Below are 20,530 nucleotides of genomic sequence, written 5' to 3' on the forward strand. Positions count from 1 at the left end.
CTTTGAACAGGTATAGCTCATGCTGTGTTATACATACAGCCATGAAACCTGTATACACTTATGCGTCTCCTCATGCCGAACAACTTTTACCCTCTAACTTTTGACCTCTGACCTTTAGGTCTCCCACAATTTGGAATTATATGAAAAACAGTAAAAATCTATCTCCTCCTGGGATTTTCGCGTCAAGTGCACAAAACTTTTTTCACATGAACTTTGAACCTATATCTACACAGGCTATGTGGTGAGAAGTTTGTACGTTAAATAATGATTTTTTAATAATTCAATTTATATTGCGGTTTTATGCAAATTATTCTTCGGCCTTTAAATCATACATGCAAAGTTACACGTTCATGGCATTTGGCAAAGATGTGGAGGGTTAGTCAAAGTATCACTGAAACCAATTTTATTCCAATCGGCCAAAGGGGGGCGCTATACGAAGCGTCTGAAAATTCAAACTTCAAACGGGCATAAGTCATGACTCGTTTTGTTTGAAGACATGCAACTTACACGCGTGCTTTGACTCAAGCGGAAGACATCTGTGTCGTTGTTAAGTAAGCTCCGCCCTTCAATTTTCCGCCATTTTGAGCAGTTTGTAAAACGCGTAAACCCGCTTTTATTCTGGAACTTTCGCGTCACGTGCACAAAACTTTTTTTACGTGAACTTTGGACCGATATCTAAAGATCTGTCAGATCGGATTTCTTTAACATTGAAACATGCTTTTTTAAATAATTCAAACAATATTGCATTTTTATGCAAATTATTCTTCTGCCTCTAAAACATACATGCAAAGTCACATTTTCATGACAAAATAGTGTAGAGGGTTAGTTCAAATATCACTGAAACCAATCTTACCCCAAATGGCCAAAGGGGGGCGCTATATAATTTTGAGCAGTTTGTAAAACGCTTAAACCCGTTTTTATTCTAGGATTTTTTTTGTAATTTGCATGAAACATTCTACACGCAATCTAAGGACCTTTATCTAACATGCCTATGAAGTGCACACAAAAAAATTATAAAATAATAATAATAAATATAGCTGCAAGCAGCGATAAAGTGTCCAAAGCCAAAAACACCTCAAATCATGAACACAGCCTGGGATGTGCGTGAAATCTTGCAAGCACATTCCCAATAGGTCAAGGAACAGATACCAACCTTCTCACATTGGCCTGTTATAGCACACATTTTTGGAACAAAATGGACCAATCTTTGACGTCAGTAACGTCAAAGAGAGCACTGCCTGCAATCTTGACATTTTGTGCTTTTATAGCCATTGTTTTCTGGCTTGAAGCGAGCCCACAATTGTTTCGAAGGAACAATATTTTTCTAGTTTTGATATGCGATGTGAGATTACCGAAGAGGATTCATTTACATAATGGGATAATACACAAACAGGTACGGATAAACACATTCTTGTGCACAACAAGAAATGAATAGAGAAGTTCTCTGTGGTCTGAGTACTTGATGTGGACTATATTGTACATCAACATTGGACAGGTCAAAGAAAAGGCCCTTAGCTCCAAAATGACCCTGATTCATATGTGTTGTGTATAGCAGCTCTGTGGTGTGTGTTGATTCATATGTGTTGTGTATAGCAGCTCTGTGGTGTGTGTTTATGATTCATATGTGTTGTGTATAGCAGCTCTGTGGTGTGTGTTTATGCGAGAAAAACAACGTGTGGGAGTGTAGAGAGAGGAGTGTGGGTGTAAAGGATGTTGTTGTTCATAGGATAAAAGGTGTGAGAATCAATGAGCCCAGAGTGCACGTGTGAGCATGTGAGAGAAAAACATAATTATTATTAAACATTATGTGCGGACAAGAAGATTGTTTGTGTAAAGTCAGAGGGAGAGAGAGAAGCAGAGCTTGTACTTGCGTGCATGTGTGTGTGTGTATTATACAAGTTGTAAATGAATCCTCTTCACTACCTCTGGTATCCTTAAAGCCTACACTGATGGGAAGTGCACCTTTTTGCCTACCATGTTGATGCCAATGGAACGCAGACCATTTTCAATGAATGTGGTGTGTACTGTAGTAAGCCTAACTTAAAGCCTACTGCTACTCATGAAAACCCTTATCCCAACCTTAACCCTGCTCCAAACCCTTGTCCCAATCTGAACCCTACTCAAAACTAGCCTGGAATCCAGACTGATTGCTACGTTTTTTACTTTGTGGTGCATGGTAGTGAAATGCTGCTTCACCATGTTTGTTTGCCTGTGGACGACTAGTAGGCCAGCCCCAGATGACCTAAGGGTTCTAGAACCATACATTAAGTCAATGTGGTCTGTATTCCATTGTTGTTAACATGGTACGTGAAAGGTTATACTTGGTGTGAGTATAGGGACACTAGAGGCACCTGCCTAAGTGTCAAGATATGATAAGTAGGGGTCGAGAGTGGGTTATGCTACCTTAGGTCTTGGTTAGTGCATCTTGTAACATTCTATAGCGTGCTAAATATACAGTCCTAGGCTATACTTTCTGTTTAAGTCTGTTCTCATGGCAACCTACGGTAGCTTCCAGCAGAAACCCATGTCCAAGGCATCTGGTCTCTTGATAAGTGGTTGTATTTAAATTGTGATCCTACATCGAGTGACATGCTGCAGTAGAATGCTTGAATCCTTTCTGCAATTTTTTTGTCTCCACCAGCCGAAGGCTTGGGGGAGAGTATGTTTTCACCCCTGTCTGTCTGTCTGTCTGTCTGTCTGTCTGTCTGTCCGTCCCTCCGTGTGTGTGTGTGTGTGTGTGTGTGTGTGTGTGTGTCCGTCCGTCCGTCCTTCTTTTACTAGCCAATCTCTGGCGCCTTGGCTTGTTCTCTGCCAAACTGAGCACAAACACTCCCTGGATGGCAATTCAGAACCTCTGTCCCACATTTTTCACATGGCCCTGTTCTAGCGCCACCATGAGGCCGATGTTTGCAAAACACATTATATTCACTACTAACAAGATAAAGATTTTGTCCACAAATCATGCAAATCGGTAGACAGTCAGTATCTCTACAGTCATGTGATCAACATGGATCTGTCCGATTTTCCATATCTTGGTGAAATTGGGCACGCACGTTCCCACTAGGCAGAGGAATAAATGTCACTTCATATAGTCAAGTGATCAAGACCATTCCATCTGCTATTTCATATTCCATCCTAATTGGCTAATATTGGCTTCCAAAGTTCGCAGGATTGCTCAGTTTTTGAACAAATTGCCTCAAATCATCAACGCAGCTTGCGATTACCTTGACATTTGCCACACATATTCAATTTCCCACTAGGTCAAGGAACAAATGCTACCCCCAATGCTAACCTTTTTTGCCTTGTTATAGCGCCACCAGCAGGTAGACTTTAGCAAAACACATTTTTGGAACACAATGCCTCAAATCATGCATGCATGTCCGATTGCCATGAAAGGTCCAAGATTGGCGAAGAACACATGCCACCCTTTTTACATTGGCCTAATATAGCGCCACCAGGACGCCTGCCCTGGCGGAAACCTGTGCTCGGAAGAGCACTGCTTCTAGTTGTTTCTTAGAACGCTTCTAATATTAATAATCATAATAATTATAGGTTAAAGATAACTAGTCGACTACTAACTACAGTACTGCCAGTGAGTAAAACCCGTCATTCAGAAATTCCTTTCTTACAACATGTAGTTGTTGCTGTATGTCTTTTCTCCTGCTTTCTCTTCGGGGGGTGAGGGCAGGGGGGGGTGTTTCATTTCAGTGGATCCAGCCGTGTAAGAGACAGCTGTAGATGGTCCTTCTGGTACCCAGCTTTATTGTTTTTGTCTTCCTGTGTACATTCACTGGCATCCCAGTCCGCAGCGGCGCTGTCAGCACTGCTGTGCAAATATCTAGAAGAAGACAAGAATATATCGTCGGGGCAGAAACCTCTCATCTCCATACTGATTGTATTTTTTCGTAAATTAAAGCCCTACTTGATCTTACTACAGTGTCACACAAAAGTATCCAGGATAGCAGATCTACAAGCTCGAAACGCGGCGTGAAGCAACGCGTGTTGAGCTTGACGATCTGCTATTTTTGAATTTGAATCCTGAAAGATAACAGTTTCTGACATATGAGGTTTCCACCCGACAGAGACGATATGTCAGTCAGGCTTAGCTGAGTTGTCTGTACAGCTCTCGCACACGACACGCACACGCTTGCATGCATGCGTGTACACACGCACACGCACACACTCACACATGCACACACACACACACACACACACACACACACACACACACACACACACACACACACACACACACACAGACACACACACACAGATATACACCATAGAGTGGTGTATATCTGTCTGTCTTTGTGTCATGCTTAGAATGTAGGTGTGTGAGGAGGAGAGGATTAGTGTTTCTGCAGGGTCAGAGAGGTCCTACTGACTGGAGGGTTATCAAAGTGGGGTCCGGGGGTCCTTGAGGGGGATCCAGGCGGTCCCCACGCAGTAAGATGATTAATATGGCATCATAATCGGTTTACCAACTTTTATAGTTGTGATACATTATAACAACACAAATCATGTATGGGGAGGGGTCCCTGTCCAACAATATTTTCAGATGGGGGGTCTGTGGCCAAATGCATATTAATTTGGGGGTCCTTGACAAAAGGTTTGAGAACCACTGGCCAACATACTGTAGTGTACTGTACACATAGTCTTAGTTTAGTGATGTGTTTTACATGTATTCAGATTTCACACAGATGTGTGAATAGGTACAATAGGCACCCACTCAGTGGAAGCTTAGTTCCATGGTTCTGTGTCAGACATACTGTATAGGATTAGAATAGTTAAGTATATTATACTGTATAACCTGGAGGGAGAGGGAGATGTAGTTTTCTCAGCCAAGAGATGTTATGAGTTGCATGCGTGAAACAACGTATAAGCACGGCGAATCATTTTGTCATTCAGATGGGTGGGTGGGTGGACTTAGAAAGCACAGAATATACAGGACTTGTCCATGCTTGTCTGCTAAGCTGTCACGTCCCAAAGGCTACGCTGCACATTCAAATGTTCAAATGTGTTTTTGCTCACCCCAGTGCCCAAATCCATGAAGAAGCTAGTATCTAGAGATATTCTAGTTATGCTTCTCACAGATGATATGTGTTTAGATTTAGACACTGCCTCAGTAATGTCTTGGTCCTTTGTAATGTTGCAGTACCACTGCACAGACAGGCACAGAGTTCAGTTCCCTATAGAATCCCCTCTTCTGTAACCTTTACTATTACTACTATTACTACAACTAGTACTATTACACATATACTAGTAAGACGCCTCGGGCGACAAGCGACCTCGCCCCAAAGAGCAAGGTTGCACCATGTCTTGGCCATCTGGCCAGTGATGTATATCGGACCAGTTACCCATATACGGAGATCCATGTACTGTATATGGGGATACCGGTATACAGTGAGAGCCCAAACATGCTTACTCGGTTATTCATTATGTGAAAGTCCTATGACGTCTATGACATCTGACATCATACATACAATCCCTTTTATGGCCATAGATGGAGATGTCTGTAGAACCAGCCACACGGATGGCCATATATGGATTCTGTTGGTGTGGTATGTGCCCGCTGTGGCCTCCATACAGTATATGGGCATTCCCATATGAAGTCTTGTTAGATATGGGCTTAATATTGATGACATCAGGCAAGTCCATATATGGGCATAAAAGGGATTATGTTAGTGTGGTTCCCCTGACATCACGGTTAAGTCAGAGCATGATGTCAGAGGGTCAAACCCTTTCTGTTAGAGTGGTTCCCCTGACATCACAGTGACGTCAGAGCATGATGTCAGAGCGGCACTCCCCGTAGACCTTACAAAAGTGTACACAGACGGACAGACGGACAGACGGACAGACGTACTGTATACGGACAAGCTGTGACTGTTCTGATAGTAAACTGATAGTAACCCAACTACAACTAGTACTATTACACATATACCAGTAAGACTCCCTAATCTCCCACAATCTGTCGGTAGATAATGCCGGTCTTATATAAGGGTCATTTGTGTACGGTGTGATGTCATACTGATGTCAGCAGTGTGATGTCATACTGATGTCAGCAGCTATGTCTCTATATATGGAGTTATATGTTGTTCGTGTCCAAATATGGGGCTTGTGAGGTCAGACTTAGTGAGATTCGTCGGTTATCTCCATATATGGAGGGATGTAGGGTAAAAAAACATGGTTGCTATGGTAAACAGTTGGTTGCTAAGGTAAAAAAAACATGGTTGCTATGGTAAACAGTTGGTTGCTAGGGTAAAAAAAATGGTTGCTATGGTAAACAGTTGGTTGCTAGGGTAAAAAAACATGGTTGCTATGGTAAACAGTTGGTTGCTAGGGTAAACAGTTGGTTGCTAGGGTAAAACCATGGTTGCTAAGGTGGTTGCTAACGTACACTAACAGACCAGCAACAACAGACTGTTGCCACAGCAACGTACACAAAGGTTTGTGTACACATGTGGTGTGATGTCATACTGATGCGGAGATATGAGCAGGGCAAAGGTGTGACGTGTGACGTGTGACCGACCGACCGACCGACGGACGGCCGGTGGAGGTTTTGATACCAGTAAGACTCCCTAATCGGGAGATAAGCGACCGTTGGTCGCTTATCTCCACAAATATCACAACCTCCACCTCTCACGTCATACGGGTAGCCATAGTTACACCTGGAATGTTGAATCTCCATATATGGAGATAACCTACGCATCACACAAAGTCTGACCTCACCAGCCCATACTTGGGCATGGACGACTTATATCTCCATATACGGAGATGGCCATATATGGAGATACGATGACATCACAGAGTCCACAGCTGATGATGTGGCGTGATGTCATACAATACACAAACAAGCCCTATATAAAGGGGCAATTCTCACCAGGGAAGAGAGCATTGCCTGGAATGTTGAATCTCCATATATGGAGATAACCTACGCATCACACAAAGTCTGACCTCACCAGCCCATACTTGGGCATGGACGACTTATATCTCCATATACGGAGATGGCCATATATGGAGATACGATGACATCACAGAGTCCACAGCTGATGATGTGGCGTGATGTCATACAATAAACAAACAAGCCCTATATACTGATGCGATACGATGACATCACAGAGTCCACAGCTGATGATGTGGCGTGATGTCGTACAATAAACAAACAAGCCCTATATACTGATGCGGAGATATGAGCAGGGCAAAGGTGTGACGTGTGACGTGTGACCGACCGACGGACGGCCGGTGGAGGTTTTCATAGTAAACTGCTCCCTGACGGTCGCAACTAAACTGCGACCTACGGTCGCAATTACAATACTACCACTTCTGCTGCTCCTTCTACTGCTGCTGAGACAACATACATCATGGTTCACTACATCTCTGAATTAAAGTAAACTAAAAGCTGTGGGAGTTCATGTAGACCGCTCATTATCTCGTATTATCACTTACAGAAAGCAGGAAGGGGATCATTTAGAACACGTGGGAGTAATTATTACTGTATGGTACTGTCGCTAATTACTGGACTTAATCCATCACCTTTTTGCAGGGAAAACAAAAAAAATACTTTTCAGTCTTAAAATCATGATATCATTTGCATAAAGTTTGAATATTCCTGGTTCAAATGATGTGGTGTTCTATTTTATTTTAAGTAATCATTTCCTGCTGTGTGATCGGTAGTGGCTCAATATCCCTTTCATTTCGCTTTTAGGCCACCAAGATTAACACAGTGCCAGCTTAGATGTTGCTATTTATATTTGTATAGGCTTCAGTGAAAAACCATGGAGTGGGTTTATGCAAATAAACATTGAGTCAAGATGTTGTTGGTTCAAGTTTTGGGGAAGTTCTTTCTTTACCTGTCTTATACTTTCTTTTCTTTTTGGAGTTTTTGAAAGTGTTGAGTAGAGTAGACAATGCCACACTGCTTTCAAAATAAGCTGCAGTGATTCAACGGTGACTTTGCATCCTTTTCTTTCCTGTAGCTTCTCTCCTGAAGAATGTACCTCAGTTCATACAGAGCCTGACTGGGTGAATCCTTTAAGAAGGCAGTGTTATTGTTGTCTTATCCTTTCTCCTCTCTTGCAGGGTCTTCCCGGAAGCAAAGGGGATAAAGGTGAAAGGGTAAGTAAGTCTCTGTCAAAATGTGAAGTGAATGACGCATACGCCCGCACGCACGCACTCATGCACGCACACACCCACGCACGCACGCACACACGCACGCACGCACGCACGCACGCACGCACGCACGCACGCACGCACGCACGCACACACACACACACACACACACACAAGCTCACAATCCCACCCAGTTAAATTGGAAATAGCTTTGATAAATGCTTGTTGGAGCACCAAAACCACTGTGTATTTGGTAAAAGTATTTTCATTGTGCTTTATTTTATAATGGCCTTATTCCAATAAATATACTGTATATAAAAGAATATTCAAGTTCAAATTCTACTTTATTCTCATGATATCACAACTTTACACTATGAATAAAATTATCAAATAATGTTGTGCAAACCACCTACTTAAAATGTATCCAGTATACAGGCACAAGGATACTGAGGTATGTATGTAGTTCCTCCAATCAACCGCTTCGGACGTTATCATCCGATATCATCTGCGATTATCACTTCTTATCAGCCGATATTATGGAGCTAGTAGGGCCATGCTCTGCAGAATGAGTGAGTCAGAGTGTTGACTCGACAGATGTTGACTAGAATAGTTATCTCCCCTGAGGGGGAGGCGAACACGGACCACAGGCCATGATAGTGGCCGCCTTGCTCTACCTACTGAGCTACCGAGCGGCTGGCCAAACCCCCTTTTTTTGTGTTATCTTTGACAACGTGGATACTGGGGGACTAATATTTACTATTCTGTCCATAACGGCACATAACTCGGTAACGGCGCTGAGTCGGCTCATGCGACGTTTTCACCGCACGACGCAGCGACTCGCTCGCTACCGCTCGCTCGGCGGTGTCTCGCGTCTGAGACGGCACGCCTCCGTCGCCGTTCCTGTGACGTGAGCAGTAGCGTCGGGTGGCTGGGAAAGGCAAGTTAGTGGTTTCAAATCCTACTCGGATTCCCTTTTTTCTTTTTTCTCCTTTGACCACTAGAAGGTGCAATTGCATTACTTATGAAGCACATCGCTTCAGTCTGCAGAGCATATCTATACCATCGGCTGATAAGCGTTTCAGTCTGCAGAGCATGGCCCTACTAGCTCCATAATATGTGCTGATAAGAAGTGATAATCTCCGATGCTATCGGAAGATAACATTCTAAGCAGGTGCTCCAATATGCATCCTTTACTTTAGTATAAGTCTCTTTGGCAACAATTATCACCACAATAGCGCTCTTGTTCTACTCCCAATATTTGAGTTTCCTGCCCCGGTCGCCTGTTGAAGCTACAGACATGTGAATTGAGCCATGTTCATGATCTATACAGTATACTGTATATAAACCCCTGCTGGGCCTAGCTGTCCTCTCACCATGTCTTCTGTCTTTATCAGAGCACTGATTGACAACACAGTGCCCTAATCATACACAATGTGCCTTGAGGGAGTGTGTACATGTGTGTGTGTCTGGGACGATGCAGTACAGTATGTTTTCTGTGTTAGCACCTGTGAATCTGTTGTGTGAGACCACAAGTAATTACGTGTGTGTGTGTGTGTGTGTGTGTGTGTGTGTGTGTGTGTGTGTGTGTGTGTGTGTGTGTGTGTGTGTGTGTGTGTGTGTGCGCGTGTGCGTGTGTGTGTGTGTGTGTGTATTGTGCGGGTGAATGCACAATACTATATAGCAGAGATCTTCAACAGGGGGTCCGGGACCCCTAGGGGGTCCTCAGAGTTACTACAGGAGGTCCTCCAAATCGTTGTGTGATAGAAACCTTTTTTTCTCCTTTTTTATATTAACCACTTGAACCCTATCGTCCATATTCTGAGAACTTTAGCCAAAAATAGCAGATCTACAAGCTCACAACGCCTCGTTGTGAGCTTGTAGATCTGCTATTTTTGGCTAAAGTTCTCAGAATCAGCCATTTTTGGCGAAAAGGTTTCTTGTAGAGGGGAAAAGAGCAGACCAAGTACAGAGATGAATGGACAACCCACATCTATGGGTTGTGGGGGTCCCTGCTTCATCTCTCTCTCGACTAAGGGGTCCTTGGCCTGAAAACGTTGAAGACCCCTGCTATAGAGACACTGCACTGCTATTCGGCCAAATGGCACGATGTGTGGTGGAGTGCACTCGATTGTAAGGGCAGTCCTCTGTTGGTTTTGCACTGTGTCTGCGTGAGTGTGTGTGTGCGTGTGCGTGTGCATGGTTATAGCCAACTACCGATACACTTCTCTCTGTTTTGGCCGGTGTGTCTGTTTGTCTGTCCATGACTCTGTGGTGTCCGGTGTGTGTATACTCTATGTGTGCCTTCAGGGAGACGTCCAGTCCTCAGCCTCAGTGCAGGCCATCGCCCGGCAGGTCTGTGAACAGCTCATACAGAGTGAGTATACTGTATACTCCACTATGGACTAAGGGACTTTTTTTCTATGTTGTTTAATATTAATCCAATTAAGATTCATAATTTCTTATTCGAAGCCCATTTTGTTACAGACAGATGGAACATTCTGTAGTATGTTATGATAAGAACTATAGATCAGCTCAGAAAAAAATGAGTAGAGGAAAGCCCAGAAATGCTGCATATGCTCTGCTCTGTCGGGTGGAAACCTCATATGTCAAAAACTGTTACTTTTCAGGATTCAAATTCAAAAACCGCAAAGGTAGCAGATCTACAAGCTCAAAAAGTGTCGCTTTGCGCCACATTTTGGGCTTGCGGATCTGTTACCTTTGATGTTTTTGTGTGACTCTGTAGTATGATGTTAATTTACAAAAAATAGAAAACTATATCACAAGTCGATCATTAGTGAAACTGTCCCTTCTGTTCCGCAGGTCACATGTCTCGCTACAGCTCCATCCTGAACCAGGTGCCCAGTGCCCCTGTGTCTATACGCACCGTGGCCGGACCCCCCGGAGAGCCCGGCAGACAGGGGTCCACGGGCCCTCAAGGAGAGCAGGGCCCTTCCGGAAGACCAGGCTTCCCTGGAAGCAATGGAGTGAACGGACAACCAGGAACTGCTGGTAACTCAGCACAACACAACACAACACAACACAACACAACACAACACAATATTACTTTACACCTCAGTGGCCTTGTAGTGTTTGCCCTGAGATTCGGAAGTCAGGATTTGATCCCCGGCTGGGTCATACTGTACCATTGACCATGACAAAATGGGACCCAATGCCACCCTGCTTGGCACCCAGTATCAAGGGTTGGCTTGGGCATAAGTCCCTGCAACATACTAGCATCAAGTCTGTGAAGTTTACTTATACATAAAACGGACTCATGCTACAGAAACAGGAGAGCCCATAGTGCTCCTGCCCGATGGACCACATGGCTCGGCAAGGCTTACTTAAACTTATATTACACTACCTAATAAACTCAGGTGGACAATCGGTCTTTATTTGTTTTCTTTCTTTCTTTTTTAACCTTATCCAGAATCTATATTTCTTCTCAGTATAGATGCCCGAGGTGCCGCTAGCTTCTTCTTGAAATCAAATCTACAGTATTGTGTTAGGAGGGATGTAATCTGAGTTCCCAAGTTCTAGGAGGGATGTGGCTTTGGCCTGCAGCATTCAGCCTGCAGACAGGAGTAGCAGAGTCAAGCACGTTTAAACTTAATAGAGGAATACAGGTGGAAGGAAAGTCAAGAGAGTTTATGTTTGGTGGGCAAAGGATCAGGGATGAGGGTCATCAGAATTTAGCTGGGAGTTAGATAAGATGGAGTAGAAGAGTTTAGAGAGACAGAGTTAGCATGTGTTGTGATTGTGAAATTAACTTCTGTACCTCTTTGTCTGTCTGTCTGCGTGTGTGTCCAGGTTTGCCAGGAGAGAAGGGGGAAAAGGGAGGACAGGGTGTTGGAGTTCAAGGCGCCCGAGGTCCTTCAGGACCACCAGGTAAAAAAAGATCAATCGATCGATCAATCAATCAATCAATCAACTGTTTCCCAAACAGTGGATCAGGACCCATGTTCGCTGGGTCTCAGAACAATTGTTATGGGAATAAAAATAAATCACAACTTTTCATCAATTTAAAAATAAATTAGAAATCCAAAAAACATTTATGAAGTCATGAAAATAGCAGATCTACAAGCTCACAAAGTGGCACAAATTGTCACTAGCAGATCTACAAGCTCACAAAGTGGCACAAATTGTCACTTTGTGAGCTTGTAGATCTGCTATTTTCAGTAGTTTGGGTCCTGGGCAAACGTCTCATTTCTCCTTTGGTTCTTGAGCTAAAAGGTTTGGGATCCAATGAAGTTAAATCCTTTGCCTAAAACCGGTGTACGGGTCCTACCTCCTTTCATAGCCAGTGGTGTGTTCTAGTCTTTTTTTGAGGGCATACTATAATCTATGATCCGCGGCTATTGGTGTGGCCAGGGCATACGCCAGTGCATAATGCCTATCAGATATGCTACTTTGAAAGGTTCACAGGGCATACTCTTTAAAAAAAAAAAATCTTCACAGCATACTCCATATACCCGTGTGACAGGTAGAACACAGCACTATATATAGCTCTATTGGCCCAGCACCAAGTGTTGATGTGCGTGTTAATAAGTATGCCCTAAAAGGTTTGGGAACCAATGCTAATAATCTAATCTACGTCTGCCGCCTGCTGTCCCTCCCTCCCTCCCTCCCTCTCTCTCCCAGGGGTCCCTGGCCAGGGCAGAACTGGAAGCCAGGGTCCGACTGGCCGACCCGGCAACCCTGGCAGCCCTGGTCGGCCTGGGGTCCCTGGGCCGGTGGGCTCCGCTGGCCCTCCTGGCTACTGTGACCAGAACGCCTGCGTTGGCTACAATGTCGGAGGTATGTAGGAAACAGTACAGCACCAGACCACTTATAGTCATTACATTAACAGCTATTCAGTTACTCTTTCTTAACTAATAGTCACCTATAGCTAGTTAACTAGTAGCTTTACTTACTGTAGAATCAAAGATATTACAAATGAACTGATACGTTCAGAAAGTGGCACAGTGTGATGCATCATAGACATGGTCATCTCAGTACTTCTTAACAAAATCTTTGATCTACACTACAGTATACAAAGTAGTATGATTTTTCAGTCCAGTGATTTTGAATGTCGAAGGTATGAATGTTGCCTGTAAAACCAGTGCTTCTAAAAGACGTGCACTTGATTTTAATGATTATGTACCGTATGAAGCATGTTAGACCCGAAGGCATGTGCTTGTAGTTCGACTGTATTTGAAACCCTTTCTTATTTCCTATGCAAATCATTATGGAATGGATGTGGGAGGGTCATGTGCCTGTAAAACGAATCAACGTTTAACCCAATAACTCTTTGGCCTGATGACACAAAGCAAAGAGCGGATATTGGGTTAAACTTGACACATGATCCAGAAATAATCTACACTCTCTCTCGCTGTATTACAAGGTCAAATGAAAGCGCCTTGAAATACAACTGCTGCTAAGATCCAGAATTGAGCTTGGTTTCATATACAGTATGTAGCAAGTCAGAATGTCGGTAACCCAGAGTATGTGTCTAAGAAATGAATTACTCATAATTCATAAACGTTAGAGTAATGGCAGAATTCATGAGATTTCAAATGGTTCATCTATTTGAAAAATATATTAACAGATATCTTTGAATGGCCTCCAAATGGCTGATATGCTGTTATGCCAACTCACTGTCTATTTTAATATAGGCTCAAAACTATTCAGATATTCCCTGGCAGCACCATGTTCTGATAGGAGTGAAGCAGTAGCATTGCTTAGGCAGACTACATTTCACAAGTTCAGTTGTCACTACAAGATGAGCAAAGTGAAATTTGTTTTTTAGAGCCAGAGTTGAGAACTCTACTAGAGCCAGCAATAGCACTGAGCAGATTCTGCATCTTGGCATGTTGTGACCATGATTTGATCTACGTTATTGCTAAACAACCGCATTACTGTGAATGTGGATTTTATGTGAATGAAAGCTACGTGTGGGATTTTCTCATCAACAGTTTACCATGAAAAACAGCACCTCACAAGGGGCACAAACAGTAATGGCCCATTAAGATAAAATACAACTAAACACATTATTTCTTATCAAAGAAAATCCTACATGAGTATCATTCATCTAAATTGCAAATGCATGATTGTGATTGATTTCACGATGATCGTCCGATACATCATAGTCTTAAGTTACTGTGGTTTCAATGTGATTTTAATCATTTGGTCATAGGAGACAGATCTACTGTATCTACACAAATACCAGCCATTATGGATCATTCTGGTGTTGAGGATACAGAGAATATTTCTATGTACAGGGAATGCATAGCAGACATTCTCTCATGCCAAGTCTCTATGATCAGATCGATCTCAAATCACATGAATCAACAAGTGTAACCACAGACAGAGATACCTTCAATGTGTGACTCTACCCTGCACTGAAAAAAGCATAGCCTAATTCTGACACCATCGGACATGTTGTGTTACTTTGGCTGTACTGTATGTCACACAACTAAGTATGAATCAAGTCTTAACTGCTTTGACCAAAACAAGTAGCCTGGCGGGCCATCCCTGATACTGCGTTCACTCACTCATTCCTTCTCCAGTATCAGGTCTGGACTTCGACGTATTGGCAGCGAGTATGAGAAATTTCCCCCTGATCGTTTTCTGATCAGGGCCAATCAGTGACTGTGTTTCAACTGCTGTCCGCACAACAAGTGAAAAGCTTCCCCTGATTGGTCCATGTGTAGATGGTGACGTAGGTGCATGCTGCGTCATTTTCAAAACAATAATGTCTGCCCTTCGATGCAACAAGTGTAACCGTTAACGCTGAAAAGATAAAACAAGCAATAAGTGAAGTTATTTCAGAGTTGGAATCAATTATAACAATTAAAAAGGAACAGGAGTATGCGCTAGCGGAGTTCATTGGCCGAAGCTTTTATTTGGAAGACGTTGAGAGAAAACGTCTTCTAAATAAAAGCACTCTACAGGAGTTCTAATTTATGGATAGACTGGCTGCACTGTGATGACAGATGTTTTGCTACGCTGATTGGTTAGAGGAGTCTGTCTGTCAAAGCAAGTACTCAAGCCCAATTTTCAAGCTGCCTATAGCCCAAAGTCCAGACTCATATTGTGGGAAGGAACCAGTGAGTGAATGCACAGTATGAGGGGTTGGCTTGCCAAACTACAAAACAAGTAGGAGGTTTTTTTCAGTGATGGCAGACTACAGGGTTGTTCATGCTACGTCTGCATGTTGTAATTATGACCCTGTCTTTTGTGTTTGTGTTCGTTTGTGTCATCATCGTGTCTTCCTCAACCCATGCTTGCCTTGCAATTCCACTGTTGATATCAACCCCATGCAGGCCAACCACATGGACAGTATTTGAAAGAGTACTGAGCTATATATGCTTATAACCTCTAAAGGTTATGAGCTGCTGAAAAAGGTTGCAGTGTGATGCGATGGTGCAATGCATTAAACCAGTGGTTCTCAGTGTGGGGTCAGAGAGTCACCAGTTAAAAGATTGATAGTTAATCTTCACCATTTTTGTCATGTTCATGAACCCCCATTTTAATAGATGTTGTGCCAGAGCGCCCCAAACTATAAGATTTGTGTTGTTACTGTAGGTTAGATTTAAAAACTGTCTTAAGTGGAGAGATAACAGTGGAGAGAGTGAAACCTACAGTATGATCTGAATGGTCATTCCTATCCTATACAGCAGTAATTCCCAAACTTGGATTCGCCAGGGGGGTCCCAGAATTACTTTGGCTAATCATCCCCAGATGAATACTGTAGCTTAGTGTGCAACATTGTTTTCTCACTCAACAGTAAATAAACCATCAGTGTAAGTGTATTCAGGGTATCTGCACATTGATTGCTTTTGACCACTACTGTTTCAAAAGTATTGAACAAACGTCATTATAAAAATGGTCAAACATTGGTCAAATTGTCAAATATTATGTATGAAGGCATTTCACAAGATATATCTGTGGAACCTAGTCTAAACTAAATGTAATGCCACAACTGTCGTGGTGGGAGGTCCCCAGTTCAAATGTAATTGGGGGGTTCCCCAGATCAAATATGATTCTTTTGGGGTCATGAAATAATAGTGCAGTTAAACTTTTCCTCATGTTGCACCCCGGGGGTCCTCGGACCCCACTTTAAGAACCACTGGCATAGACTATGGAAGCTTAACTTTGGCTCTTGTCTTCTCTCTTCATTATTGGTCTTACAGATGATAGACAGGATTAGCTTAATAGTTGGGACCAGTGGGATAACACACAGATATTGAAAGAGAGTGGTAGTCACCAGATGGTGACTGATGGATGCTAATAATGCTAACTAATAGTAATAATAAGCTTTATTTACTATAGTATATACACTATAAGTAAAATATTGTTCCTCAGTCATGACTTAACAAAGTTTAGGAGCCTTAATACACTTCCTACACATGGCATGTTTCTTTCTGTGTAAAATCAATTAAAGATGCCAGGCAAAATCGCTATCCATTGGTCAGTGAAGCAGCTTATAATATTGTCAATATAGGACATATCTTATCTTATGTTTATTTATTTGACATGGACATCACAGTCACATTGGACAAACTAGATGCATTGTTTAAAGTGTACTGTATATAGCACTCGTGCTAGATTCTAAATAGAATCACACTAGTCTAAAACTCTATCAAGTACAAGTAACTATCAAGGAAAAAAACACTTCCTGTTATTAACTTGTTAGTTCAACAGAAAGTCTTTTTCATTGTCCCACATTCCATTGTTGACATCATTGTCCTCTCCTGACTTTTCCTCCATAGATTATGACAGACCGGTGCCCCTGTTTTAACGCTATTGGCTTTATTGACACAATACTTGAGACCTCTTTTTACACTCTGATGTAAATAGATCAGTGAGCTTTTAAAAGCTTGTCTGATTGCACGAGGGCTACTTAATACAACTCAACTTTTGCACGTTTTTGTATAGCCTTTACTTTGTCACACCAGACATTGAATGACTCAAACCATTAGGACTGTGAGATGTCAACATAAACGTTAACCTCATCTAATGCCAGTAAAGCAGGTTCATTTTGTAACTAGAGAATCTAACTTTATCTTCACCCGCAGACTTAAACTTAAACCTAACACTTTTTTTTTACATTTTAACTTGTTAACAGCTTAACAGCTTAATAGCTTGAATTTAACCACTGTTTATAGCTCTGCTTTTCATGTTTTCGGTCTTTAACAATGGTAAACCCAAGTCAGTAACCCCAATAACCCTTGGTAACCTTTGTTCCTCTGTGTTTTGCTCCTGTTCTACACCAACTACCATGTCCTGCTAACCCAACAAACAAATCACAACAACCCAAAACTTTCCTTCCCCGTGGTGATGGTGGTGGCTGTTTTTTTGGGGGGGTTTTCGGGTTTTGCTCCCTGACTTCCTGCTTTGCCTGACATGACCTTTCTACTGACTGTGGCGGTTTGGGCTGACTTCCCGGTTGGCTGGTTGGTGTGGTGTGCTGCTGGTCGGCTGATTGGCTGACTGATCGAACACACAAAAAAAACGAGAAGGCGGCGGCGAGGAAACTGACTTCCGCACTATCTCCTCAGTCCAACTGCCATCTAACGCCTTCCAGAACTATGAAGAGGCTGAGGAGGAGGACCCCTACCGCTCCTACCGTGGCGGGGGCTACCCGGCTGAGTACTACCAGCAGCCCAACTACCCGGCCCCCCAGCCCGAGTCGCCTGGTGACGGCACCCTCGCTCAGGACGATGTGGAGCTCAGGTCTCCTGGCGTTCACCGCCTCACCAGGAGCCTGGGAGCCTCGGCGGTAGAAGGAGAGGTGCAGGAGGAGCAAGGGGAGAAGGAGGAGGGAGGCGGAGGAGAGGCAGAAGGGCCAGTCGGTACCCTGAAGAGGAGACTAAAAAGGAGCCGGGGCGAATAAGTCGCCAGGGACTAATTAAAATCGAGGGAGTTGATTGGCGAAGAGAGAGAGATGGCCACCTCTGGGCATTTCTGATCACTGATTGGGTGGTCTGGGATTCGTTATGGACAAATCAATAAAGTGCCTGATGTAATAAAGGATTTCCTATGAACATTGTGGGTTGGGGGGGGATACTTCAGTTCAGTTAAGACCATTGAATTATTTCACGGATCATCTACAGTAAATGTTTAGTTCCCTAAGCAGGAGATCTATACAGAATTGTTCAGTGTCCTTCAAATTGCTTAGCTCAGAGCTTAGTGTATTTCCGAGCCCTGTCTCACTTTGTGTCTGGCTAGCCATTTGTGAGGAAGATTTAAATGTATTAACTGTTCTCATGTTCAAATTCATATTTAACAAAACATTTGTCAGTAAAACAAGTAATAGTTTGTCTATCAGTTGTTTTTGTTTATAACTTTTTGCTCATTGTGTCAATTATTGTTTGTTTGTCTTTTTACTTGGTTGGGACTGCCTCTCAATGGTCTGGAAGAAAATGATCGATTGGTGTTTGTAAATCATGGAGTAGATGATGTTACAGCGATAGCTAACAGACAGTCCTTATGTCTGATAGCATTACAGAGTAATCAATACTATACTATTTCAATGTAATGTTTACTTTACTACATGGGCTTGTGTAAAACTTGGGCATAATAGGCTCTCTCCTTTTCTCCCCTCTACACCAAGACTCTTCACTGGAAATAGACAACCTTTTAGCTCACAACGCTTCTCATTGCGTTGTGAGCTTGTAGATTGAGCATTTTAGCTGAATGTTCGCCTATTATGGCATGCCCAGAAAACGGACGCTAGGTTTCATGTGGTTAAAAGAATTCCACATATAAAAGTATATTGATAAATATTTTCATTTTAATACCACTACAATAATTCATTGTATCATTTGAGGCTGCTGGACTGTGTCACCAGGTGTTCAGTTTCAGGATTATTTATTCAGGTTATGAAACAGCCCACATACTGTATGCGGTGTACTGTGTTGCATGCTTTTTTGTTTTAATGTGCTTGTGTCATGTCAAGATTAAGCAATCTGTCTTTGATGTTTTGTCTCATATAATCATAGAATGCATTATACTGTCACACAAGACACATCTCTAGAGCATTCAGCTCCTCAAATCGTATAGTTAACCAAGCATTGATGCAGACAGTGTTAAAGTTACCAGCATTTCTTTTGTTTTTGTGTTTTTATTTTGCCCTTTGTATTTCTTGCTGTCAATTGGAGGTTGACAAGGTGCTAAAATGAAATGATATGTAACATAATGAGAGTATTTTAGTTAGGCTATGTGAGAGATTGGTTTGTTTACTAGGTCTCCTGTTTAAAATCTGTATTTTTCCGTATCTGAGAACAGTACTTGTGGCCATATCGTTAAGTCACAATCACCTCACTTTCAACAGTGGTGATGGTGGTGAGCAAGGGACAGATTTTCTTCAGTGTTCTTGATAAAGCTATTTTCCTATTTTTGTGTTTGTGCCTTTTGCACCCCATTGTGACTTTTGTTGTTTTTGTGGAGTGGACCATAAGCGTCCATTCATTTACAATCGTTAACCATTTAAACCCCATATGGTTCAGCGGAGTCCCTCAGGGCTCCACACTAGTGTATTTTCTGTTTTCTGTTATTGTGGGGAAAGCTTTAGCTGAGAACGGCTCACACCACGGTGTTTCGCCATGTAGTGAGCTTGTGGATTGGCTATTTTCAGAACATTACGGACGCTGGGGTGGTTAACATGGAGGGAGCAATTTTAATTTCTACAAAAGTGGACATCATTCTCTTTACTTCCCGTCAAATCACTTGCAGAAGAAATACTAAAAGCCTCATGTGAAAAACCTTTTCACTTGAAAATACTTTAACTTACTTTCAGTGAATGACAGCATTGTTTTTCAAACGTGGCCAAGTTACTGGGTATGTACTTATTTGAAAAGGAAACTATGCTTTCAAAATGTTTTTTTATTTTTTTTATTTTTAGTGTTATTTGAAGTTTTATTCGATTTAAAAAACATTTTGAAACATCCCCATATAATATGTATGTGTATATTAGTTGATAATTGAGGTCCTTTTACCTGAATGAGTCCCAAATATTTGTGAAACACACGTTCAGGTACTGTATGTCTTGTCTTTGTTAGCCTGCAGAGATATAAATATATATATTTTCTTTTTGGAGCTATTGATCTGGATGAAAATCAAATGCATTTGGAAAGATTTGATGTTTTTGTCACCCTCTGAGTCTAAGGACCAGACCACAGTGCTCTCTGTCAAGTCACACCATCTGCACCTCTTACCACAACGTTTAAAAAAAAAAAGAAAAGGGAAATCAAGAAGTAATTTATTTTTTACTCTGTATCGATTTTTTTCTCAAAACAAGACAATAAAATTGAAGTAGCTACAACTGTTGCTTTCTTGTGGCTCCCTTTGTAGTTCACGTGCCAGAGGAGAAAGTTATCTGGTGTTCATTTTCTTTGAAGCCACGATCCCGTCACATTTTCTTGCTCTCACTGGCAGTTAT

At 42.3% G+C, this 20,530-nt stretch overlaps 1 protein-coding gene across 1 annotated transcript in view; it reads left to right on the plus strand.

Moving 5' to 3' along the window:
- The window catches only part of col14a1b (collagen, type XIV, alpha 1b), a gene marked incomplete at its 3' end in the record, with an annotated part of 180,142 nt that extends 162,159 nt beyond the window's left edge, over positions 1 to 17,983 (plus strand). The window contains exons 40-45 of the mRNA XM_080735457.1: positions 8,080 to 8,115; positions 10,417 to 10,483; positions 10,930 to 11,118; positions 11,917 to 11,994; positions 12,748 to 12,903; positions 17,607 to 17,983. Coding sequence (XP_080591583.1) covers positions 8,080 to 8,115; positions 10,417 to 10,483; positions 10,930 to 11,118; positions 11,917 to 11,994; positions 12,748 to 12,903; positions 17,607 to 17,983 — 903 coding nt within the window. The remainder of the gene's footprint in view (positions 1 to 8,079; positions 8,116 to 10,416; positions 10,484 to 10,929; positions 11,119 to 11,916; positions 11,995 to 12,747; positions 12,904 to 17,606) is intronic.
- Positions 17,984 to 20,530: the final 2,547 nt, after the last annotated feature.

The sequence above is a fragment of the Nannobrachium achirus genome (genome assembly GCF_963921795.1).
Source record: "Nannobrachium achirus genome assembly, chromosome: 10".
Taxonomy (NCBI): domain Eukaryota; kingdom Metazoa; phylum Chordata; class Actinopteri; order Myctophiformes; family Myctophidae; genus Nannobrachium; species Nannobrachium achirus.